At 42.8% G+C, this 26,782-nt stretch overlaps 1 protein-coding gene across 5 annotated transcripts in view; it reads right to left on the bottom strand.

The window, feature by feature from the left end:
* Nucleotides 1–26,782, bottom strand: part of SH3PXD2A (SH3 and PX domains 2A) — a 439,126-nt gene that overhangs the window by 105,919 nt on the left and 306,425 nt on the right. For all 5 annotated transcript variants that reach the window (XM_053311873.1, XM_053311875.1, XM_053311874.1 and 2 more), the window contains one exon: nt 24,297–24,428. In XM_053311873.1, coding sequence (XP_053167848.1) covers nt 24,297–24,428 — 132 coding nt within the window. The remainder of the gene's footprint in view (nt 1–24,296; nt 24,429–26,782) is intronic.

Below are 26,782 nucleotides of genomic sequence, written 5' to 3'. Positions count from 1 at the left end.
AAGAAAGAAACTGAGGGTTTAATACTGGCTGCACAGGAACAGGCACTAAGAACAAATGCAATAAGAGCAAAAGTTGAAAAATCCACCACAAACAGCAAGTGCCGCCTTTGTAAAGAAGCAGATGAAACAGTGGACCACCTAATCAGCTGTTGTAAAAAGATCGCACAGACTGACTACAAACAAAGGCATGACAAGGTAGCAGGGATAATACACTAAAACATCTGCAAAAAATACAAGCTACCTGTAGCCAAACATTGGTGGGACCATAAAATTGAAAAAGTGGTAGAAAATGAAGATGCAAAAATATTATGGGACTTCTGACTACAAACAGACAAACATCTGCCACACAATACACCGGATATAACTGTAGTCGAGAAGAAAGAAAAACAAGTCAAAATAATCGACATAGCAATACCAAGGGATAGCAGAATAGAAGAAAGAGAAATATTAAAAAATCACAAAATACAAAGATCTACAAATTGAAATTGAAAGGCTGTGGCAGAAGAAGACCAAAATAATCCCAGTGGTAACTGGCGCCCTAGGTGCAATTCCAAAACAAATTGAAGAGCACCTCAACACCACAGGGGCCACAGAAATCACCATCAGCCAATTACAAAAAGCAACTTTAGTGGGAACAGCCTGTATTCTGCGACGATATCTATAATAACAGCAACAACATTGATAACAGAGCCCCTGGTGGCGCAGTGGTAAAACTGCCGCCCTGTAACCAGAAGGTTACAAGTTCGATCCTGACCAGGGGCTCAAGGTTGACTCAGCCTTCCATCCTTCCGAGGTCGGTAAAATGAGTACCCAGAATGTTGGGGGCAATATGCTAAATCATTGTAAACCGCTTAGAGAGCTCTGGCTATAAAGCGGTATATAAATGTAAGTGCTATTGCTATTGCTATTGCTAATAAAATTCAGCCATCCCAGGTCCTTGGGAAGGACTCGATGTCTGGATAAAACAAACCAGTCAATAACACCTGTCTGACTGTTTAACAACAACAACAACAACAACAAAAAGCTGGTCATCAGAACAGTTATGATCAACAGCAGAAGTAGGAAAGGGGAAAGTTATTACAGGGCACAACAATTTTGCTACATCTTATTTATACACAGTCAGGGAGAAGAAAAGCAACAACATAACTTGCAACACATGTATGAAATGCAAAACAAACACTATTCCATGGGATTGAGGGTATGCTATGAACCTACTCTGCTTTTCAGATGGGTGGATAACCAGATGAGTTATTTGGTATGTTAATGTTAATCCCTCACACCATCCCTGAGTGAGCCCTCATTCATCTCTCAGAAGCAATGGGCAGGGTTCTCCAAGATTCTCCTTTCACATTATCTGTATCTAGAGGATCCTTGATGTACTTAAATCAGCTCCTTTAAGGAACCCCTCAAGAATCTGGCTTAATTATCCTAAGTAACTAGCTCTACCAGAAAAAAATAACCCCATCTATTCATCCTCCATTCTCTGTTCTCTTCCACAGCAAGTTTTGATTTTCCAACATATGGCACATGGAATAGGTAAGTCATGAACACAAGCAGAGGGTTTGCCTCAATTCCTGGCCCTGCTATGTGCATCCTGGCTTTATCACATAACTAAACCAGAATGTGAACTGGAGTGGAGTCTGGAGATGTACAAGGGTGCTGGCCTGCTGCTCACAATGCAATCTTCGGGTTGGGTGATAGCTTAAAAAAAAAAAATCCTTTGAAGGGGAGGGAGAAAGAAACAAAACTTTCTTTTCTGAGCATCCTGCCCCAGCTATGAAGTAAATTAGAAATTTAGAATGGTGATTTAACAAATCTCTGGACTTGTGTTGAAGAAGACTAAGTAACTCTGTTGTAGGGACAAGAATGTCTATTTAACCAAAAACAAATGGGTTGGGGGCGAGGGAGAATAGCAGGCAAGAGCAGGAATACTTCTGGTTGCAATTTAAACTGGTCTGCTAATGATTGCAGCTTATATGACTGCCAAGGCATTATTGGAACTGCTTATTTGCTGTGCTGCTCAAGGGAAAATAAAACCAACACTCCACGCTTTATTAATCTTGTCCTCGTCTGACATAAAAATACACCATCGGTCGTTTATTTGATATTCTCAGACTAATTTCTCAAAACAAGTATGCAGATATTCATAATTTCCCCTGATTAAATAGAAGGAAATGTTGAAAGTCAGTTGACATGTTTAAGTCAGCTAGGAAAATCTTGGATTTAAAAGCCTTACTGGGGGTTGGGGGGAAGAACCTAAAGCTTTATGATGTAACAAGAGCCCTTCGAAACAATAGTTTTTCAACCGCTGTAATTCTAGAAATCTGACCCACAAGGTAATTACCAAAGGGAATGGGAATCCTTTGTAATATCCCTCAGATCATTCCGGGTATTGCTCTCTCAACAAAACTGCTGAGCTGGTGACCTATTTGGCGGATATAGAAACCCAATCATTATAACATTAGAGTGTTCTAATATAGAAAGCAGATTTTTCCTGGGGAGGTTTCAAGGTCCCCAAACTGGCAAGGGCTCCATAAACGGAGGGGAAAATGCATAAAGCGGTCTGATGTTGGGGTGGGAGGGGAGGCCAAACATATAATTTTTTCCCTTTTGAGCTGCCAACCCGAATCCTGAGCAGTAGTAGATTTCTGTTTCTCCACGAGAAGCAGGGGGGAAAGTGCCAAAAGCTTGACAATTGGAAGGAGGTGGGAATGAAAATGAAGAGAGAAATTAAAATACAAGTAATGAAGTTTCCAGTTAATCTTTTCCACCCAAGGTCTGGAAAGCGAACTGGGAAGATGAGAATGTGGAAATATCCATATACTGCCACATTGTATGGTGGAGGTCTCACTAGCCCTCCTATAAAGATTTATTATTTAAAAAGCTCTCAAAAGACATCTGCATGAGTTTTATCTTTAAGCAGTAATCAAGTGGATGTTCACATCTCTTGCCTATCTGGTCCGTCAAGCAGAGCCCCACAAATAATTTGTTGTTTCTGGAAACTGTGGAGTTTCCATTAGAGTGTAGGCAGTAATGGAAAAAAATTACATTTCTCTCTTTTGGCACTTACATAATGGTAAACTGGTTTGCCAAGCTTAATGACTATATGGGTGAAAAGTTTTTCCCAAACTCCACAATGGTTTGCTGTGCATTGCACCTGTCTGTTCCTACTCATTTTCACAGTTGCATTTAGAGGTTAGATTGTGCAGATTTTAAAAAAACACCAACTTTTTGCGGGGAGGTGGGTACTAGTTAGGGATGTGCAGAATGTTCCAAACTCAGAATGGAACAACCCCATTCTAAGCTCGGAACACTCAGCATGTCCCAAGTGCCATTTTGAATTCCAAACTGGCACTCTTCTGGCTTCTGCACATGCACAGCAGCTATTTGTGTGGTCATGCCACCATGCAAATGGCATGCATGTATGCATGTGAAGAGGTCAGAAGAGTGCCACTTTGGAGTCCAGAATGGCACTTGGAACACAAGAGTTACGAGCTCGTTCCATCAGAACAACCAGCTTGGTGGTTGTTGCAACAGAATATTCCAGCCATTTACATTCCATTCCAGGTTCAGAACGGAACACAAATCTCTAATACTAGTTATGTACTATATTAACTGAGTATGTACTGTATGACCCGCGTATTTTGAATGTTTATCACATTTGTATCTTGCATTTTCTTCAACATGACATCTTTGACCCTTGCCCAACTTGGCCTATTTTATCTGGTAATTGTATGATCAGAGGAGGTCTGGTAAATATTATAAATGTTTCTCTGAGGGAGGGCAGGATGTCTCCTGGTCTTAAATAAGCCCCAGGGATGTCTTACAGGTGCCATTGAAACATGGAAGACGTAAAGCAAGGCTGCATACTGGCCCCATTCTTATTTAACTTCTACATCAACACCATGGTGGGCTGGCTCAACAATCTAGAGTTTCTCCCCCCCCCCCCGCCCCATCAAACTATCAGGAGCCCCTATTTCCACCCTACTATACACAGATGATGCAGCAATACTGTCAGACCCCCATTGGTCTTAAATGAGCACTGAAGGCCTTAGCACAATACGGCAAGGTCGATCTGCTGGAACTTAACTACCATAAAACCAAACCTATGGCCTTTGCCAAAAGCATATAGATGGCCACAAGGTTGAACAGGTTCTTTGCTTCAAGTACCTGGGGGTAGTCCTTCACTCCACTGGCACTAGAAGGGCACATGGAGACTACGCTGCTTTAAATGCACAGAGGAGTTCTTCTGCCATCCTTAAGTTTCTTTGGACAAGAGGTGACCACTACATACCTGCAACACTTAAACTGTACGAAGCCAAGCCGCTAGTACAGCTTCTCTACGATGCCCAGCTAGGTCTCTTTTCCAACTTCACTCCATTGGAGCACGTGCAATCAAAGTCCTTAAGAGGAGCCCTTCAAGTCTCAAGATGTGTCTCTAATGTTACCCTGTGACTGGAAACCAATCTGATGAAAGTGGAGGCAAGGGTATGGATTACCATACTCAACTACTGGCTCAGGTTAACTCACTGCCGCATTGGTCTTGCCCTGAGTGATGACTTCCTAACCCTGAGTGATGACTTCCAATCCAGCTGGAAATGGTCAATAAGGATTAAAGTATTGTCCCTGGGCCTATCCCACCACTTAGGCTGTGATCTGGCCAAGGCTCTCATCAAAGAGCCGATTATGGACATATAGCGTCAAACTGATATAGGCAGGGCTCCAAATTTCCTCACCAGTGAGGGACTTAGATATTCTGCCTCTCCTGTGGCATACCTAATTCAGCTGGAAGCTCCCAAGCACAGAAGGACCTTCATGCTGGTGCACTGCCATGTTCCCCCCTCAGCAGTGCTTGAGGGATGTTACAGGAATATCTCATTTCCAGAATAACACTGCCCTTGTGACTCTGAGCAAGTAGAAACAGCTGAACACGTCCTCCTTCGGTGCTCGTTTTGCAGGTATATCCACTCCACCCTTATTCTACCCCTATTACATAAGTATCCAGATCATACGGACCAATTTTGCACCTCCCTACTGCTTTCCGACTCCAACTCCAACATCACCTACCTAGTCGCCAGGTTCTGCGTGGCAGCGATTAAAATCCAGTGGTTAATGTCATCCTGTCCAGCAATTGACTTTATGGACTAATTTCAGCATGCCCACTGCCTGCTGCCTCAGAGTGATTCATAGCAGCCCTGCACTTTACAGCTCTACAAATCTACAGCATTCTGGCTTGTTACCCTGCCCAAAAAAATCTAGCATTGCTATATTTGCCCTTATAGGATTGTATTTGTCTTTTTATAACTTTTTAATTGGACTTTATAATGCATTTTTGACTCTTTCTATGATGCTCTTAATTTTATTTCTACTCCTGATTTTTTATAGCTTTTTAAGTATTTGCTTGTGTTATTCACCCACAGGCTTTTAATATTTATTCTTTTATAATCATAGGTTTATTTTGAATTTTACTTCTATTTTTGGTCTCTTATAGCCTTAAAATAGGTTTGTTTCTTGTATTTAGTCATTTATCCAAAGGCTTTTAATATTTGTTCTTTTATGTAATCACCCCTTTTACTTTATGCTGGTTTAAAAACAATAAAGATTGATTGAACAAGTGACCGATCTGTTTTGAAGAAAACCTGCATTGGATACCTCAGAGTTAGGTAATTACAGATTCCAGGCAGTTTTGGATGATACAAATTATCTAGACCAATTTCAAACCAGCTTTTGGGCTATGGGATTGAGACTGCCTTGGTCAGTCTGATGGATGATGTCAAATTGGCTTGTGACAGGAGTGTGGCTCTGCTGATCCTTTCGGATCTCTTGGTGGCTTTTGATACCATCAACCATGATATTATGTATTTGTACTATATAGTATGTCCTGGGTGAAAGACCGTAATAAATTTTTCATTCCTTGACCATGGTATCCTTCTGGGTTGCCTGAGGGAGGTGGGATTGGCTGGCACTGTTTTACAATGGTTCCGTTCCTACCTCTCTGGTAGAATTCCAGATGGTGTCACTTGGAGACTGCTACTCTGCAAAGCAAGAATTAAAGTATGGAGTTCCACAAGGCTCCATACTGTCTCCAATGCTCTTTCACACCTACAGAAAATAGCTGGGAGAGATTATCAGGAGATTTGGAACAGGGTGTTATCAATGTGCTGATGATACCCAGATCTATTTCTCCATATCAACCTCATCAGGAAATGGTATAACTTTCCTAAATGCCTGCCTGGAGATAGTAATGAGCTGGATGAGGGATAAAAAACTGAAGTTGAATCCAAATAATACTGGAGGTACTGAATGTGGTGGTTAGGACCCAAGAGATGGTTTAAATATGCCTATTCTGGATGAGGTTACACTCTCCCTGAAAGCTCAGGTATATAGGAACATAGGAAGCTGCCATATACTGAGTCAGATCATTGGTCTATCTGGCTCAGTATTGTCTTCACAGACTGGCAGCAGCTTCTCCAAGGCTGCAGGCAGGAGTCTCTCTCAGCCCTGTCTTGGAGAAGCCAGAGAGGGAACTTGAAGCCTTCTGCTCTTCCCAGAGCAGCTCCATCCCCTGAGGGGAATATCTTGCAGTGCTCACACTTCTAGTCTCTCTTTCATATGCAACCAGGGTGGACCCTGCTTAGCTAAGGGGACAAGTCATGCTTGCTACCACAAGACCAGCTCTCCTCTCTAACTTGGGAGTGTTCCTGGATCCAAGATGCATTCTGGTTTCTCAGGTTGAGCCAATGGCCAGGAGAGCTTTTTATTAGCTTTGGCCGATACAACAGTTATGCCCATTTCTGGAGGTAAATGACCTTAAAACAGTGGTGCATATGCCGATAACCTCCAGGCTTGACTACTGTAATGCACTCTACATGGGGATGCCTTTGTATGTGGTCCAGAAAGTGGACTTTCTGGTGCAGAAAGTCAGACTTTCTGGTGCAGAAAGTGACAGCCAGACTGGTCTCTGGGACAAGCTGAAGGGATCACATAACAGATTTTAAAAGAACAACCCTGGCTGTGCAAATACAAAGTGCTGGTTATTATCTATAAAAGCCCTTAATGGCTTGTGTCTAGGTTACTTAAGAGAGTGCCTTCTTTATCATGAATCCTGTCGCCTTTTAAGATCACCTGCAGAGATCCAGTGATGGTTGACACCAGTGTGTCTGGTGGTGACTCAGGACCGGGCCATCTCTGGCTGCCCCAGGGCTTTGGAATATGCTCCCTGTCAAAGTAAGAGTATCTCCATCTCTGATGACTTTTAGGAAGACCCTCAAGACACACCTGTTTTCTCAGGCTTTTAACAAGTTAATTTTAAACTGTTTAATTGTTTTTATTCCCATGAAATGGTTAACTTTTTATTCGGTGAATTATTTTTGATTTGTGTTTTAAGTTATGTACACCACCTAGAGATACACATATCCGGCAGTACATAAATAAATAATCATCCAATGTAAGTCAAGGCAAGAGCATACACACAACACGCCTAAAGCCACCCAGTGGATGTCATGGCAGAGTAAAGTTTTGAATCTAGCTTCTTTAGTTTGCGCTGAAGTCACCTTATTCCGTACACCACTCTGTCACTTGAAGTATGGAAGTGATTATGTCCATGCTTTATTCTGGTTACAATTGATATCTGCATAAAACTCACACAGAGGTTTGCACTTTGCTCCCGTTTCAGCCAGGAACTAGGAAAGGTAAGGCCATAGGGATAGGTCATGAGATCTCAAATCCCACCCCTACAACCGTTCATATACAGTATCAACATGTTCAGCTATGGCAACACACTTGGGAGTCTATTACTGCAGGGAGATCAGAACTAGCAGTGTGCATGGAACCAGTTTGGCTGGTTCAATTCTAGGTCCAGCCAAATTGGGTCCGGTCTGGCTGCTGAACTGGTTCGGGGAATTTATTTGTAAACAGGCATCCCTAAGGTGGAGGAGGGGGAGAAAGGAGGTACTTACTAGTACCTTCTATCAAGGTGGCAGGGACAGCGGAGGCAGCCATGGTGGAGACAGCAGCAGGAGCTCCTCCACACACACCCCTAGTCTTCTGAAGAGCAGCCTGGGCTGACTGCAGCCCAGTTCGGACCTCCGCACACATGCATAGGCCAGAACCCAGCCACCACCAAGCCAGCAGCTGAGTAAAAGCATGAGAAAGCAGCTGAGAAAAAGCATGCTTTGGTCTGCAGCAGGGAGGATAAGCAGCAGAGAGTGGGGGCTCCGGCAACTGCGCCAGTCTGGTAAGAACTCTCTCACCACCCCTGCTTGGCGGCCCCTTACGGTTACAGACTGGTTCACCCAAACTGGGCCCGGTTCCATTAAATCACAGAGAGAGCCGCCCTCCGGTCCGTGATCGAACCTCTGAACTGGCCCTGCTTCAAGGCGAACCAATTTGGATCAAACCATTCATACACACCCCTAATCAGGACTCTTTACTGGCCTGTTTAACTCCAGGCTTCGAACTAAAAAGAGTGCCTATTTTAAAAGTAATTCTGATATCATTACTCCAGCTAATTAGAGGGAGGAGAGCCTCCTTCTGTGGCATTTAATGCATTACAGTGGACACCCACCATCTTTCTACCCAGCTTACAAGCTGTCAGAGGCATCTGGCTGGATGGATATTAGAAACATAATATTGGATTAGCTGGACCTCAGCACAATCCAGCAATGCAATGTTTACGTTCTTTGGAGGGTGTTGCCCTCAGAAAGAGAGATTAAGTCAGCTTAAATGGTGAAGCAGTTCTTTGGATTCTGAAGAAGCTAGGTCCCTGAAGTCCTATGATATACAGTGCAAGCATTGTGGGCTTATAAAGATGACATGCAAGATACAGAAAAGCTGCCCTTGTTCAAACTACTACTTCAGGGATTATTTCCCCTCCACTTCAAGTTACAATGGAAGTTTAGTTTTAGGAACAAATGTTTTGCAGGCTCTCTGGAGCAGAAATCAAGGTAATATGCACTGCATTGATCAGCAGTTCCAAACATGTTAAACTACAGACAGACTTGTCCCACAATCTAACATAGGGTAGATTTCCACCACCTAGATTTCATATCAGTTATGACTAGGGTGCTACCTAATGGCACAGCGGGGAAAACCACTGGCCTAGAGAGCAGGAGGATGTTAGTTTGAATCCCTGCTGATGTGTTTCCCAGAATTTGGGAAATTCCTATATAGGGTAGCAGCGATATAGGAAGGTGCTGAAAGGCATCATCTCATACTGTGCAGGAGAAGGCAATGGTAAACCCCTCCTGAATTCTACCAAGAAAAGCACATGGCTCTGTGGTCGCCAGGAGTTGACACCAACTCGATGGCACAACCTTTCCTTTCCATGACTAGGGTATATGACCCCAGATACTACTATTTCTGCTTTAATTCCAGCAGTGTTAGGAAGGCCACCCTGCATCAGACTAAAAGGTGGTACATATTTCATGTACATTTCAACAGTGAGGAAGAGACAATGGTGGCCAGGGCGGTGTGTGTGTGTACATACACACACGAGCGCAGAACAGGCTACAACTGCAGGTCTCTCCCCACTCCCCTGACCCACCCCAGCTTTAACTTGAGCGACATGGGCTGGTCATTCACGGAGGATCCCAACCCAGCAAATGATCGGTCCATGATCAGCCCAGGTGTAGGAAGAGGGGAAAGAGAAAGATGTAGCGAGAGCCCATTCAGTGCCTGCCTGCCTAGTCATTCCACCCACCAGCAGCACCAGCCACCTTTAGGAAGAGAGGCAAGAGTTCACTTAACATTACAGAGAACCAAATGCCAATGTTTCCTGTTCTGTGGTGTGTTTGCCACATCAAATGTGACTTGAAGACAACATCAAGTGTATTCATCACTTGAACACCAGGGGCTGTCTCCAAACTTCTATGAACAGAATGATGCTCACACAATGGATCTTTCTCACACTCACCTGCTCAACGCAGCATGAGGTGCGCGCACACACACCTGCCCTCAGCAACTCAACGGTCAGGGACCTCTCAGGGATAGCATGGGATGTAGTGCAGGGGCTACAATCCCTGGAAGTAAGGCAAACACACCTTCCATAAACTGAGCTCTGCACCAACCCTCAAGGACAGCTTTTCAAGTGGTTGCAGTAGAAAGGAAGGGGCTGGGACAGATCCCTTGCACAAGCATACTTTTGTTTTCACAGGTTTGGATACAACTCCATCTGTACACAGCCTCAGTGATAGGAATGTCAGACATTTAGCAAAAGGGCACTGACTATTTGCACACTGTAGGCCTGCACAACTTGTGAGCCACCAAACCAAAAGCAGCTCAGCAGGCGCTTGATAACCTTGTTTTTGTTGCCTGTCTGGGACTGCAAAAACAGGAATTGTTAAGAATCTGGCAGGTCATAATACATGGCTGTGTTGAACAGGGCTGACATAGAGAAGACTTAATGAAATCTATTCTCTCCCTGATCAAAATGGGATTTCCTCATGACCCAACTTTAGAATGAAATATATTAGATGCATTTACAAAAACTAGCAAGATGAGATGGCGGCGGGTGGGAAGGGCAGGAGGGAAGAGACAATCAAGAGACATGAATGGCAGGTTAAGGAATATGGAATAACGAGATAAGCACAGCCCTGCTGGATCAGGCCCAAGGCCCATCTAGTCCAGCATCTTGTTTCACACAGTGGCCTACCAGATGCCTCTGAGATGCCCTCTCTCTTGCTGTTGCTCCCTGGTGTTTAGAGGCATCTTGCCTCTGAAGCTGGAGGTGGCCTATAGCCAGACTAGTAGCCATTGATAGACCTGTCCTCCATGAATTTGTGACTCCATGACTTTTAAAGTCTTCTAAACCAGGGGCTATCATCATATCCTGTGGCAGAGAATTACATAGATGAGAGGGTGGTGGCCTCTCAGCTCCAGGAGGTCTTGGAGGAAACTGATTATCTAGACCCATTTCAAACTGGTTTTTGGGTGGGCTATGGGGTAGAGACTGCCTTGGTCGGCCTGATGGATGATCTCCAATTGAGAATTGACAGAGGAAGTGTGACTCTGTTGGTCCTTTTTGGATCTCTCAGCAGCTTTCAATACTATCAACCATAGTATCCTTCTGGAACTTCTGAGAGTGTTGGAGGTGGGAGGCACTGTTTTACAGTGGTTCCGCTCCTACCTCTCGGACAGATTCCAGATGGTGTCAATTGGAGACTGTTGCTCTTCAAGATCAGAGCTTAAGTATGGTGTCCCTCAAGGCTCCATACTTTCTCCAATGCTTTTTAACATCTACGTGAAACCGCTGGGAGAGATCATCAAGGGATTTGGAGCTGGGTGTTACCAGTACGCTGATGACACTCAGATTTTAAATTGTTGTATTGTTTTAACTTTTTATATGTGTTTTAATTGTTTTATGTTAACCGCCCAGAGACAAAAGTGTGGGCGGTATAGAATTTAAATAAATAAATAGATTAATTATGTGCTGTGTGAAAGAGTACTTCCTCTTGTTGGTTTTAAATTTCCCAACATTCAGTTTAATGGGATGACTCCTGGTTCTAATGTTGTGAGGGAGAAAAATTTCTCTGTCCACTCCATGCATAATTTTATATACTTCAATCATGTCTCCCCTAAGTCAGCTCTTTTCCAAACTAAAAAGCCCCAGATGCTTTTTAGCCTAGCCACATAAGGAAGGTGCTCCAGGCCCCTGATTATCTTGGTTGCCCTCTTCTGCACCTTTTCCATTTCTACAATGCCCTTCTTAAGATACAGTGACCAGAACTGTACACAGTACTCAAAATATAGCCTCACCATCTATTTGTATAAGGACATTATAATATTAGCATTTTTATTTTCAACCCCCTTCCTAATGATCCGCAACATGCAATTTGTCTTTTTCACAGCTGTAGCGCACTGAGTCGACACTTTCAACAAGCTGTTCACCATGATCCCAGGAACGCTCCCCTGATCAGTCACCAACAGCTCAGCTCCTGTCAGCATATATCTGAATTTGGGGGTGGGTGGGTTTTGCCCCAATATGCATCACCTTACACGTGCTTGCATTGAACTGCATTTCCCATTTTGTCACCCACTCCCCCAGTTTGGAGAGATCCTTTTGTTGCTCCTCAAAAACTGTTGTGGATTTCACTACCATGAATAGTTTATTGTCATCTGCAAATCTGCCCATTTTGCTGCTTACCCCAACTTCTAGATCATTTATGAACAAAGCTAAACAACACTGGTGGTAGTACAGATCCCTGGGGGACCCCCACTTCTTACTTCCCTCCACTGTGAAAACTGCTCATTTATTCCCACCTTCTGTTTCCTGTCCTTCAACCAGTTACCAATCCACACATGAACCTGTCCCTTTATTCCATGACTGCTAAGTTTACTCAAGAACCTGTGGTGGGGAACTTTGTCAAAAGCTTTTTGGAAGTCCAAGTATACTATGTCACCAGATCACCTTTATCCACATGCCTGTGGACACTCTCAAAGAACTCCAAAAGGTTGGTGAGGCAAGATTTGCCCTTGCAGAAGCCATGCTGGTTCTCCTTCAGCATGACCTGTTCTGCTATATGTTTAACAGTTTTGTCCTTATGTATGCTTTCCATTAATTTACCTGGCCTAGAAGTTAAGCTAACTGGCCTGTAATTCCCCAGATCCCGCCTGGATCCCACGTTGAAAAATCGGAGTTACATGGGCTACTTTCCACTCCTCTTGTACAGAGCCCAGTTGTAGAGACAAGTTACATATTTTTTCTGGGAGATTAGAAATTTCACACTTGAGTTCCTTCAGAACTCTTGGGTGGATGCTACCTGGCTCTGGCAATTTTTTAGGCTACTTTTCTAAAGGAAAGTAAGCTTATGAACTCTCCCAGAATTGTGTGTGTGTGCCCCCAACGATCAACTTTGCAATGCCTGGACCAATACGAACCAAATTTGGTACAGCTGTAGTGACACCTCAATGACAGTTTGTGATGTGGTCATCCACTCAAATTCAAGATGGCAGAGACATACACATTTGAGGCGCAATTGGGCTAGTTTCCGAACTGCCTAACCAATTTGAACCAAATTTGCCACAGCTGTAGGTTCATATAGGGATGCCTCAATGGCCAAGTTTGTAATGATGTCATCCACCCAATTCAAGATGGCCAAAGCATGAATGTTTGATGCTCAAGGACATGATGTATGTAATGCACTTCCTAGGTTACATGCTTTCACTGACTGACACAGTCAGTGCCCTTGCTGGTCTGTACAGACTAGCACAGAATTTCAGGTGACATTTGCACAACTTGGAGAGACAGTAGATGTGCCATCAGAACTCTTTCAATGTCAAACATTTCACATGTTGTTTGTATGACTTGAACACACCAGGTATGAGTTATGCTATATATACTCCTGTGCAAAAGAGGATGTAATGCAGGAGCAGGCAACCTTGGCTCTCCAGCTGTTGAACTACAACTCCCATCATCCTCAGCCACATCATCAACAGTTCAACAACAGATGGAGAGCTAAAGTTGCCTACCCCTGGTATAGCAGAATCGCATCAACTACCACCTTGTCATGACTTCCCACAACAGCATATTCACCATGCGAATTACCAAGGTTTATTTGGAAAAAACTGCCTGATCCTGTTTCCAAAAATCATCAGTCCAAGCAGCTATGGGTGGAAGAATAGTACTTTCTATTCAGTGGATGGCAAGGAAACCAGATCCTGATTCGGTTCTTGAACAGTTGCCCTGAAGTTGCACACAGTCTTGTGCTGTACTCACATGTATTTATATGAATGGTTTGACACATACCACAATATGCCATGTAAAACAATGTGACAACCAAGCTCTGAGCTGTGCCAAAGATGAAGATGAATGAAACTGGCAGATGATGACAATAACTTTTATGATTATCTAAAATAACTTTTCCGTTTGCTACAAATTTCTATAGAAATACTGTTATTTTCCGTAGACTAATTTTTCAAAATACAAATAAAATCATATTGCTGTGGGAATTTTTTCTCATTTTTAGCTGTCAGTCTGTTACTTGCGATAGAAAATGTTGGATTTGTACAGTTGTTTGGCCACCATATGGCCATCGCTTATTATGCATCTTAAAACTATTTTTATTTATTTATTTCATTTATACCCTGCCCAAACTTGCGTCTCTGGGCGGCTAACAACAATTAAAACACATATAAAAGTTAAAACAGTTAAACATATAAGACATATAAAAGTTAAAACAATACAGTAATTTAAAAACCATAAAATTAACAGTACTTTTTAATAAATACCTGAGAAGGCTTGGGTAAAAAAATGGGTTTTCAAATGTTCTTTAAAAATAGCCAGATATGGGGAGGATCGTAACTCAGCAGGGAGCGCATTCCACAATCTCGGGGCAGCAGACGAGAAGGCCTGTCTCTGTGTGACCACCAAACGAGTTGGCAGTAACTGGAGACGGACCTCCTAAGATGACTTCAATGAGCGGTGGGGTTCATAGCGAAGAAGACACTCTCTTAAATACCCAGGACCTAAGCCATTTAGGGCTTTATAAGTTATAACTAGCACTTTGTATTTTGCCCGGAAACCTATCGGCAGCCAGTGTAACTCCATCAGCAAAGGAGAAATGTGGTCTCTCCGAGATTACCTAGAGAACAACCTGGCTGCTGCATTCTGAACCAACTGAAGTTTCCAGACTACGTACAAAGGCAGCCCCACGTAGAGCATATTACAGAAGTCAAGTCTGGAAGTTACCAACAAATGTACCACTGTTTTGAGGTCATTGATCTCGAGAAACGGATGCAGCTGGCATATCAGCTGGAGCTGATAGAAGGCACCCCTGGCCACCGCCTCAACCTGAGAAACCAAGGAGAGGTGTGGATCCGGGAGTACTCCCAGACTGCGGACCTGTTGCTTTTGGGGAAGTGTGACCCCATCTAGAACAGGTAGATCAAAATCATCTCTGGAATTCTAACCCCGCACAATAAGTACCTCCGTCTTATCTGGATTCAGCTTCAGTTTGTTATCCCTCATCCAGCCCATTATTGCTTCCTGGCAGGCATTTAGGCAGGATATGCCAGCTCCTGAAGAAGCTGACATGGAGAAGTAGATCTGGGTGTCATCAGCGTACTGGTAACACCCAGCTCCAAATCCCCTGATGATCTCTCCCAGCGGTTTCATGTAGATGTTAAAAAGCATTGGAGAGAGTATGGAGCCTTGAGGGACACCATACTTAAGCTCAGATTTTGAAGAGCAACAATCTCCAATTGACACCATCTGAAACCTGTCTAAGAGGTAGGAGCGGAACCACTGTAAAACAGTGCCTCCCACCCCCAACCCCCTCAGACACTCCAGAAGGATACTATGGTCGATATTATTGAAAGCCGCCGAGAGGTCCAAAAGGGCCAACAGAGTCACACTTCCTCTGTCAATTCCCAATTGGAGATCATCCATCAGGTTGACCAAGGCAGTCTCCACCCCATAGCTTATTTAAACACAATAAGCTGGTTTTGGGGGGTGAAAGCTATTCATTATCAAAGCCATTATGGCTAAGAATTCTGCTAGGGCTATCAGAAATCCAAGTAACACTACCTCATTGATTCATTCAACGTGTATTACTCAACCTATTTTTAGACCCCTGGCCCATAGACCTATTTTTAGACCCATGGCCCAGGTTTTCTAGCTTGTTTGATTCTATCCCTTCTTTAATATAAAGTGCTACTCCACTCCCCAACCTGCCTCTTCCTGTCCTTCCTGTAGAGTTTGTATCCAGGAATAACAGTGTCCCACTTGTTCTTAATTGTAATTACAGAGCTGTTCTATGCCTAATACAATGGAATAACTCATTTTAAAATTTGAGGTGTTCTATACCCAATGCAATAAAAATAATTTTTTTAACATATTAGGAATAAATATAAGACAATCTTAATTGCTAAAGGACACTTTCCTATCATTCTTTGTAGTGGTTGTGACACTCATCCAAAATAATTCTTATTAAATACTGAAGACAGAAATAAATCCCCTCCCTGAGACAGGGAAGATCACCATTCTTCAACAATCCTGGCAGTCAAGGTTGTGTTTTGTTCTAATCTTGCATTCAGTCTTTTTTTAATCTTCTAACACCCCTCCATGTTCGTCTGTGTTCCACTACAAATAGGAATCATCAAATTGTTGCATGACACATTCAAATATGATTGCACATCTTGAGTAATTTTGACACCACAATACCAGCTGGCAGCACCAGTTTTGCTTCATGAGATTTGGGTCCAAGTGGGACACATAGCGTAGAAACTTCATAAGACAGTTCCTTCCTGAGGAGTTTTGTCTTTGGCGAGTTGTAGAGTAAAAGGTTTGCAGTACTGTGTTGCACCAGTTTCAGAGAATGAAACTAACTTCTACTGGTGAGCATAAGCAAGAATGCAAACTCCAGACCCTTTGAAGCAGAGAGACTTTTTTTGCTGGCATAGTCATGGCCATGGTCATAAAATTCTAAGTGTAGCCCTTTTTTGAGAGTCAAGCTTACTTGGGCTTAACATCTGCTTATCATAGACATTGCTGGTACTTCTTTAGAATACTTCACTAGGTTAGCTAGATCCAGACTGTACAAAATATGCACTTGGGGAATTCAGGATTCTGAATCTCTTTATGCTGCCTTCTTCACCTGCCTTTGATGCAGGAGAAGGCTGCAGTCAGCACAGAGAAAGGATACCGGTCATAAATGTTTTAACAAAGAACGGAGATAGGGGAATTCTACAAAGGAAACTGTTGTCCTAAATATGCCATTTTCCAAATCACCGGTGTCAGATGTGGAAGGTTTTGTTTGTGCACAGAGGCGCAATCTTCCCTTTGTTGCTCCTAGTGCTCTTCAAAAATATGCCCCTGATGATCCCCCAGTCCTCAGGGGCATAGTGGGGGGGGGGGAGGAAACAGGTGAACGTCACCTTTCCCCTCCATGTAGAGTTGCCATGCCCCCCAGAATTTTGGGTTTCACCCAGATTTTAAGCATCTCACCCAGATTGCTTAGCCCACCCAGATCCACCCGGATTTCAGTTTTCTTTCTTTCTTTCATTCAGCTAAGCTTAAGCCCTTATAGAAGTGGAGTTATGGAGCAAAATGTGCAGTCACTATTCTGCTCAAAAATTATTTTCAAGACAATTTACATAATATGCAAATTAGGCACCCAGATTTGGAAAGCAGGAATATGGCAACCCTACCTTTATGTGAAACATCTTTTAATGCACACAACTATAATCAGTAGGTTACTCATATTTTTCACCTATTTTAACACCCCAAAAGGTAACAACATTACTTCTCCCTTGCCTTGTAGCCTATAGCAAGTAAAAAATCACATCCAAAGCAAACAAAGTTTCACAAACCATGTTGGTTCCCCACCCCTGAGTCCAATGACATGCCACACATTTCCAACATAAATCTGTTGACATAACTTGTGGATTTATTCTGCAAAACTGCACTGCTCTTTGTGACCATCCAGTAGTCTGAAGTCTCAAGCAGTTTAAATTTTATGTCTAGTCAAATTATTTTTTCTAGAGTGCCATCAGTAGTCACAAAACTGCGCTTAGATTAAGCCCCTATAAACAGATTGACATACATATTTATTTAAGGAAAGGCAGAGTGTGAACACACAGGACATGGAGTTCACACAAATTTTACATTCATTCACAGTCTTTCTGCATGTATATGTTGTACGATAGTCATGGTTTACTGACTTTTATAATAAGCCCATTAGATCAGGATTCACAAGATTAGTCCAAATTCATTTAGGCCAAAATGAAGGTTACCCTTAATATTGCGATTTAACTATTGCTCTTGTTAAAAACCTAGCAGGTAAGGAGCCTTCAAAGCTGGTCTAATATAGATAACATGGCATGATGTTGGGCATACAAGAGCAGTTCTCACTTCATTCTCATCTCAAACAGTAGTCTCTTCTATAGAAAAATCAGCCCCTCAGTTTGTGACCAGGTGTGTAGGGACAATCAAGCAACTGAGGAATGAGTGCACTTGGGCCATGGGGGTGGCAGCTCAGTGGACTGCCAAGGCACTCCATAGCCCTCCCGCTCCATTGCCAGGCTTCTCGGCATTTCTCCCCAGCACAGCCACTGTGTCTGTTGAGTTCCTCCTCCCCACGGCGACTGGGCCATGCTCATTCCCTCGGCATCTTCCGGGATGGCTGGGAAAGCACAGCAGTCCCCTTGCCCTCTCCAGCAGAAAAATAGGAAGCATCTTGCAGGTAGAAGCAAGTGCTTTGCACTGGAGAGAGCAAGGGAACTGCTGCTCATTTCTTACCAGTTGACCAGGAAGATGCAGGGCTTAGTAGCTTGGTCAGCATGCAAGTGTGCCTGGCCTCTGCAATGGGGCCGCTGGGAAGAGAAGAGTGGTTGGGAAGAGGAACACGGTGGAGGCAAGGGGTGATGGCAGCTGGCGAGGGGTTGTGTGTGCCTGGGCCACTGCCCAGCTTGCTATGCCCCTCTATGTGACCAATGTAATGCAGTAACAGGCGGTAAGTAAAGTCGATTAATTTTATCCATGTACCATGTCTGCTTTAAAATGTAGTAAGCATGTATGTACTAAGAGAAAGCAACAAATTCGATTCATTGGTTGACGATGGCTGGAAAGAAGCTAGCATTGTGAAGCAGCTATACAATACAGGATTTGAGCGAGTGTAGAGAAACTAGCTTTCTGGAAGCCACACAGCATTGCTTCTTCAAGTCAACGTACCACTTGGGCAAAAAGACAGCTGCACAACATTACTGTGGCTCCCATTTAGAAGGCAGGGAGAAGAAGAGATAATAGTGACATGTGCTGGCACAAGATACTTAAGCCAGATTGTGTTTTCAATGAGATACTAAATGTCCCGTGTTCTCTTCAATTTCCTAGTACAAGGGAATGGCAGCGGCAGCACAAAGTGTTTGCTCGGGTTGGACCAAAAGGCATAGCTAGAACAGCTCTCTCCTGTTTAACTTTGTCTCTTTCCTCCCTGATGTCAGTAGAGAGAAGGAACACAAATAGAGAGAAAAGGGAAGAGTTAACTCTAGCTGGTTATTCCTGATGTGCACGTTAAAATTCTTTTATTTTCATTCACCACTTTAAAAAACTAATCCTTTGGCATGGAAGGCAACTTGCCACACTGATCAACTGTAACCTCTCCAATTTGATCTCAGCAGGAAAGAGGTGTGTGAGGAAAACTCAGTTACCTAGCGACTAGCACCAGTCACTGAACACAGTAATATTATTGCTTTATCCAGCGGGCACTCTGTGCTGCTAGGCAATAAGCAACCAAAAGCAGCTCTTCCAAAATGTATCAGGGTGGTCCAAATCCCTTACTCCAAAATTTATCCTCAAATTTTAACATCCTAACCGACAGGACATTGCAACAGTCATTCAGTTTCATCTAAGGCTTGCAAAATATCAAGCCACAAAGACCAGCAAGGTCCCTACAAAACTAATGAGGACTGGTGCCCAGCTATCAGACTTAAACAGGCAGTGCGGGGCCCTTCTGCCAGAAGAAAGAACGAGTGGGAAGAGTTTGTGGTGAGATAATGCAGGAGCCCCATGTCTAAAGGTTTAGTAGCAATCACTGTCAGTCTGCCTACAACATAGGATAAAATGAGATTACACATTGTACACGAAGAAGTGCTATCAAAACAGAAACAGCTCTGCCACAGAAAACTCCTTTTGACTAGGGTTCCCAACCTTTGAAAGGAAGTGATATATAAACATTCATAGCAGGAACAACAAATGCTCCCCCCTTCTGTTGCGAAACTTCAGCTCAGGTACCCCATAGAGGTTGTGTGTGCACACAACAATCAAGCAATGTAAACATTACACTTATGAGATGGGCTTCTCCAGTTACTGGCTTTACATCCATACCAACTTTCTCATAAACAGTCTTACTGGAATTAATGGGACAAGTTTACTTTTCCCATTAATATCCAATGGGAGCACTCAGTGCTAATTTTCTGAAGCCTGTCAGGCTGAGGGGAGGGGTCTGCTGAGCGTCAGCATGTAGCCAGCCAGTTGGGAAAAGAGGAGGAGGGCCTTCATCTTCCACCTTCCCCTTCTGCAGCAGATCACCACTGAGAACACATCAGCTTCAAGCTGATGAGCCTCAGATGGGGAACACAGAGCATGGCTGCAGTGTGAAGAGGCAAGAGGGCTCCAAGTACTCCCTGGGAGCCCTTCATGTATCCCAAGGAGTACTCGTGCCGCTTGTTCGGAACCCTTGCTCTATATCATGGCTGTTCAGCCCTCCTTCTACAACTATAATTCCTGGCTATTGGCCACTGTGGCTGGGCATTATGGGAGATGTAGTCCAAAAACAGCTAGGGGGCCTAAATTGAACAGCTCTGCTCTATACCATTACTAGCTGCCACAAATATATTTCACAAATTGGTGAAATATCCAACAATTATTTAACAAGAATAAGATGCAACCTGTTGAAAAAATGGGAGCTTCCAAAAAAGAGAGATCTAAGATGAGAAGACAACTGATAGTATAGCTTTCCTGACAGAAGAAGTTGGCAGCACTAGAGGCGTTGTGTGAAGTGGACAGAGTCTGCAAGCCTATTTATGAAACTGCTGCAGGCCTTGAAACAGAGCAAGTGGAGCCAAAGTTCTGCTTAGTCCTAATACATTTATTCTTAAATATTTTAACAATTAGCCATCCATACCCTTAAAAAAGAGGGAGAGAGATTTCTGCAGCAATAAAGCAAAGAACACAAATCCATTAACTTTGCAGAACATTACTAAATCCATTAAGCCTTCAGTTGTCATGTCTGAAAAACCTCAAATGCTCTCAGAAAGCAATATTCTTAAGCCAGAGAGATCCCCAACCACCTTCTTCCTTTAAAAAAACGATCAATTTCTGCTTAAAGTTACAGACCTCTGTTGGGTTCTGATTAAGTTAGCTCTAGCCAGAACAGGTTTGTTTCACGTTTACTGTAATATAATATAAGGATTAAGTAATGGCCAAAGAAACAGTTACTGTCATATTCAGACAAGCTAAAACTGTTATTTCATAGACTCTGTATAGCAAGAGCAAGTCCCAGTTGGGGGGGATGAAGAGATCCCTTGATGTTCTCCTCCCGCTATCACTGAGACAAAGAAGAGAAGGTTATACTGCACTTAACAGCGGGTTAGGTCATAACATTGTGGCAAGGCTGTTTGTAATGGAAAGCTTGACAATTTCAAGATATTTCCAAGTAAATCTTGGCAAATGGCTCAGGCTCAATGGTTTTCTCCCCTTACTTTAATTGTTCAATTATTTGTACTGCAATAGCAGCAACATCCAAAAAGATTATACAAAGCATTTTTATGACACTTACAAATATTAGCAGTTTCTTCCAACACTATTCAGGGGGAGGGGAGGTTATTTTCTTGCTTATTCCCACAGCCCTCTCCCCATCATGAGCCAAATTAGGCAATTTGGTAGTAGCCTATGGGGTCACACAGTAAGCTTCATGTGTAATATGAAGCTGTCTACCTAACACTGTGTAGTATGTCAGCCAGCATGACTTTTGTCCCTTGCTTGTAGGCAAAAGGGCAGCTAGAATCTGTTGAAATAATTATTTCCTCTGCCTATGGAAGGAATGCTTAGACCCAGATTCTTGCTGCAATAGGGGTGAGCCCCTTGGCAAAGAGGAAAACTGTAACAAAACACTTCCCACCATGAATTAATATATTAAGGCAAAGACCATATCAAGAATTTAACATCAACGCAACATCTCCATTAGAGCTGCCAAATGGGCCATTAAGAAGAAACAATATGGCAAATAATCTGTTTTGCTCCAGAATCTGGCAAGTTCAACTCTTACAGGAGTTGTGCACAAATATTAGATTCTGGAGAGGGTTCAATTTAATTAGTTACTTCAGCAAAACGTTATGCTTCAATTTGGTCTAATTGGAAGTTTCCCACATACACAATAGGGGGTGGGATCACTAAAATACCTATGAACTTCTTTGTTTCTTGGCAGAATAGGGCAATTATTGCAAGCAGGGTAGCCACTCTGGAAGGTAAGGTATTTGCCAAATTGCATACAAGTAGGTGCAAGGGTTTCTATGCAGGAAAGCTTCATAGCCCTAGATCACACACACTATAGAAATGCCAGACCACATATCTTGGGTCAGGAGTCATCCTCTACTTTCATTATTTTGGTATTATGGATCCTTGTAGCACTGGTTATACTTGAAGATAATACAAGAACACAAGATGATTTTAAGAGGGGAGGGAGAAACAGTACCTACATAATGGATTAAGGAGCCTTCTGGAACAGGTCCATTATTTCCAAGGGGTGCCCCTTGTTTTATAGGAGGTATTTGTACACTGCTATGTATGATTCCTTCTTTCTACTGCTTATCTCAAGCTTCTGCACCGGCTCCCTGTTCCTTTAAGTATCTAGTCTTCACTTTTTAAAGCATTCAGAGTATAGCTTCTCATCTCCCCCTTCATTTCACACAAATGCATCTGTAGTTGGCCTGTTCTCTCCTCTCTCACTCTTGCCTTTATGCCCTCCCCCATGTCTGGATCAGATCCTTTCCTTCTTTTCATCAGTATGCTGCTCCTTTAAATACTGCATCTATAAAGACCACCTTCTTGGAATCATCCTAACCACACCATCCACTTGAGTCTCCCCACTTTTACCAAACAAAAGGCTTGCAATGTAGGGGCTGAATCACTTATATACAGTGCCTAGCACACTATTCATTTATTAGAAATAGTGAAGTCATCCTTTATTTCTCCACAGAAACAAACAAAGCAAGTTTTGACAGCTCCACCACTTTCAAAGGAACAAAGCAGAGTCAAGAGTTTTCATCTCCTAAGTGAATCATATTAGCATGGAGAGGCCAAGCAGACCTTCCTACTAGTAGACCCCTCCTGAATACAATATGCATGTTCTTTCAGCATTAATCAGCATTATTTCAGCATTATTGGGCCTCCCTACATGACAACCTAACCTACTTCACAGGGTTGTTGTGAGGAGAAACTTAAGTGTGTAGTACACCGCTCTGGGCTCCTTGAAGGAAGAGCGGGATATAAAATGTAAAAAATAAATATATCATCATGTGATCCACCTTAGAAACCTGCTGAGGTGGCATTCTAATGGAATGAGGGGTTCATGAACTTTCAGAGACAGACGTACAAGATTTTCAAACTAGAAACCAGAGAGTATTTGGATCAGTGAAACAAGGATTTTAAAAAAGTATATCTACATAAGTTACAGAACAATTTCAATAAATCATTTTTTCAAACACAAAAAATGTGCCTACATTCAATACATTATCAATTGCAAAGGCCAGACTTTGTGATAATTCTCATTATCTTCAGTATTAATGCATTTAAGCTAGGAAGAAGGGACAAGGATCAACAGATTCAATCCTATGAGAACAAGTGATAGACATGCATAGCAGGCAATTCAAGAATTTGAAAAGGGTTTTTTGTTGTTGTTTGCGCTGCTGTTAGCCAATCCAAATTACAATATGGACAAAAACTATCCGCCTGTTCCCCTTTAAAAATAAGTCTAGGGATTGCTCAAGATAATTCAATTTTTTTCTCTCCCTTGGAGAGAATCCAAATCCTTGGCTTCAGAAAGGCCACGCTTAAAATAAGCAGTACATACCCACACTTCCTACCTGTCACATCTGAAAGCTGTAAATTGATACAACTCATTCATCACAGACTAGAAGTGTGGATTTTAAATCAGAGCAGTCTCTTGTTAAAAAGTTCCAGTTCCAGTGATACTGCTGTAAACATTCTGGATATATCCAATTACAGCCTAAGCAATTCCTTTGTTACATAGTCAAACAAACATTTGACTTCATTCAAATACAGTACTAAGAACTAATTACTTTACTATACTAAGCTATTACAATACTTGGATAATTAAAAGCAAACACAGACACAACAGCAGCCTTAAACCTTTCACTACTATATAGTCTATATAGAGCTGCATCTGCCTAGTCCTTTGTGATTAGACTGAACTACTATGCCAAGTTTTCATCACCAGAGTAACTTTTTTATAGCCCATACAATAAATCCCGCAAAACAGTGGTAAGTAATGGAAATACTAAGATCGTTTCCAGCAAACTGTATCATGCTAATATGGAGCATAAGCTGGGGATACTCCCCTCCCCCTCAACCCCAAGGTTTTCCATTAGTGTATATTGGGTAATTAATGTACAAGCTTAGGAGACATTCTTACAGTGGAAGGCAATATTTTGGCCCAAAGCCCAAACTGGGATGGGGTAATCCCACCTTCCAAGTCAGATACTGTACCAGATAGAATACATAGATACATGAAAGGATGAGGGAAAGGTGTGTGTGTGTATCTTGCAAAAGAAAGTACACTTACCACTTTCATTTTTCTCTATTACATCCACAATTTCTCCAGCCTGCAGGCTGATTTCAGAGTTCTCCTGTTTCTCATAGTTCGACACCACCACATACTGCTCCAAGATCATGGGTTCAGAGCTCGCGTCAGCACCTGGGGAAGGGAAAAAGCAAGCTGTGAGCCAGCTTCCAGCCATGGCTCCTCGAGAGCGACCTCTGTCCATCCGACTCATGATTGGCTTGGCATTGGTGACAAGTTGGCCTATCAGAACACAACCTTGATTTGCGGCATATCCCCAGATGGCTGGCCATATAGAAGCAGTTTCCTCTGGCCCACAGCTCAGCAGCACAGAGGAACATTAAAGAATGGTTGAAGAGGGGAGAAAGGGGGAAAAACACCCAGGAACTTAAGATAACAGCATATTGTTAACTAAAACACCAAAGTTGCAGGATGGAGTTTGAAAATAAACCTCTTTCCAACATGGTTGCCACACACCATCCTTGTTCCCATTCAGAGAGAAAAAGCCATCCTAGTCCAAATCTGCAAGAGGGGGAAAAATAAAATCCAAGGCTGCCTCAGTAAATGTGAAAAAGACCCAAGTCCACAATTTCTCCCCCTCCTAGGCTGAGTTCCTGCTTCGCTCTTACAGCCGAGAGTCAAAGGGGGGCTGTGGACGCCAATCATATTTGCCTCACGCTGCAGCCCTTAAATAGAAAACACATGAGCAGTGTTGAATAAGGGAGGTGGGGGTGGAGGAATGGGAGAGAGGGGAGGGCGCAAAGGACTGTTTACTTGAAACAGAAGACGGTGACGAGTTATAGCACTAGAGTCTTGCTAACACGGCTCCCTTTTGCTCTACTTTTTCACCCCCTACCAGACTCCCCAAAGTATCCCCCTTTTAACTAAGACATACATATACACACACCCTCACAGCTGTCTGCTTTCTGCACGCAACTGTTACACACACACACACACAAACACACCAGACAGTAAAACTCTCATCATGCCTCATAAAAAAGGCTGAATTCTCTCTCACACCACCCCCAGAACCCTCTCTCAGATGCCATTTATTTCCTCCCTAGCCATTCTCCCCCCACCTCCATATTTCCAGGTTCAATTAAGTGTTGATCATATTGTTTTAAGCACAAAAACTAAGAAACAAAGGCATGTGTCCTGCCAGTATGGATAGAGTTTGTTCTTTGCCTTGCAGCGGCAAGCTGGAGCAGAAGCATGCCTTCCCTTCGCTCATCAGTCACTCCAAACATAAACAAGGGCCCACTCCGCCCACCTCCAAACACCCACAGGAAAATCTGCCCTCATACATTAATACTCGGCGCCTGCAAGAAATATGTGCTACAAAAGCATTTTTTAAAGACTGTGCTCTCTTCTACCCACCCCCAGGACTTTCACCCCCTTATGAACAAAAGATTGAAAATCCTGAAGAATGCCAAGAATCACCCTCAAAGAGCTCTCTTGCTTGCATTATACTTCAAGCAATATTTGCAAGCTTATTAACTGCACACACACACACACACACACACACACACTCAATTACAAGATCAGCAACCAGTAGCATCGACAGTATCAAAATGAACACTTCTTTCCAGATAGAGGGCATTCTGTCCCTACATATCCACATTTTGATTATTTAAGGCCTAAGGCAATGGGTGTACTGTATACAGATTACCATTGTAGACAAAGTTGGTCTGGATGTGGGGCCAAATTGTTTGGAGCACAAAATGTTGGAGAAAGTGGGAGGGGGAAATGCTTGGAGGATGGAATATTTGGGGAAGTGACTGTTGGAATTTTGGAGAAGTTCTTGTGCAATTGAGGTTTGGGAGGAGTGTGCTGGGCGATGGATTAGACCCTTAGGATAGGAACCTGCTACAACTTATGTTCTAAGATAAAACCTAAATGTGTACTTGAATACATGCTAAATGTATACTTGGCACATCTGAGGACACTTTGTATATTTCCCCCTGTTTATGATCTATACTAGAGATTGTTTTTCTTTTTTCTCCACCTTTGTTTTGTGTAACTGGGAAAGCTGTTCCAGTGGCACACTTACATTATTGAGACCGGAGCCACTGACACACAATGTTGAACATTAAAAAAGAAAGAAAACAAAAACCTGCACAACACCAAACCCTTTGGTACATTTTCGTTGTTGTTAGATGCTTTGGAGGCTCACTGCTTGGTCAAACTGGGATCAAAATGTAAACACACGAATAATTAGCAGAAGTGACTTAAACTGGATGTAGCAACCATCTACAGACCTCTAGTTTATGGCATATATAAGTGTGGCACTCGAAAGTCATTACAACCAGCCCAAGTGCACAAACACTCAACAAAAAAAATCCACCCTCCATCTAACATGGGAAGCCACATGTACTTGCTAGAGCACCTGAAGAAATTACAATATACTTTGGATTAGACAAAAACAAATAATGACTTAAGTACAAAAGTTTGGGATAAACAAGCTTCGTTGTAAAGCTATGGCTGCTTTT

The sequence above is a fragment of the Hemicordylus capensis genome, chromosome 3, assembly GCF_027244095.1.
Source record: "Hemicordylus capensis ecotype Gifberg chromosome 3, rHemCap1.1.pri, whole genome shotgun sequence".
Lineage (NCBI taxonomy): Eukaryota > Metazoa > Chordata > Lepidosauria > Squamata > Cordylidae > Hemicordylus > Hemicordylus capensis.
Note: the sequence above shows the minus strand (reverse complement) of the source record. Positions and strands in the feature narration are given on the sequence as shown.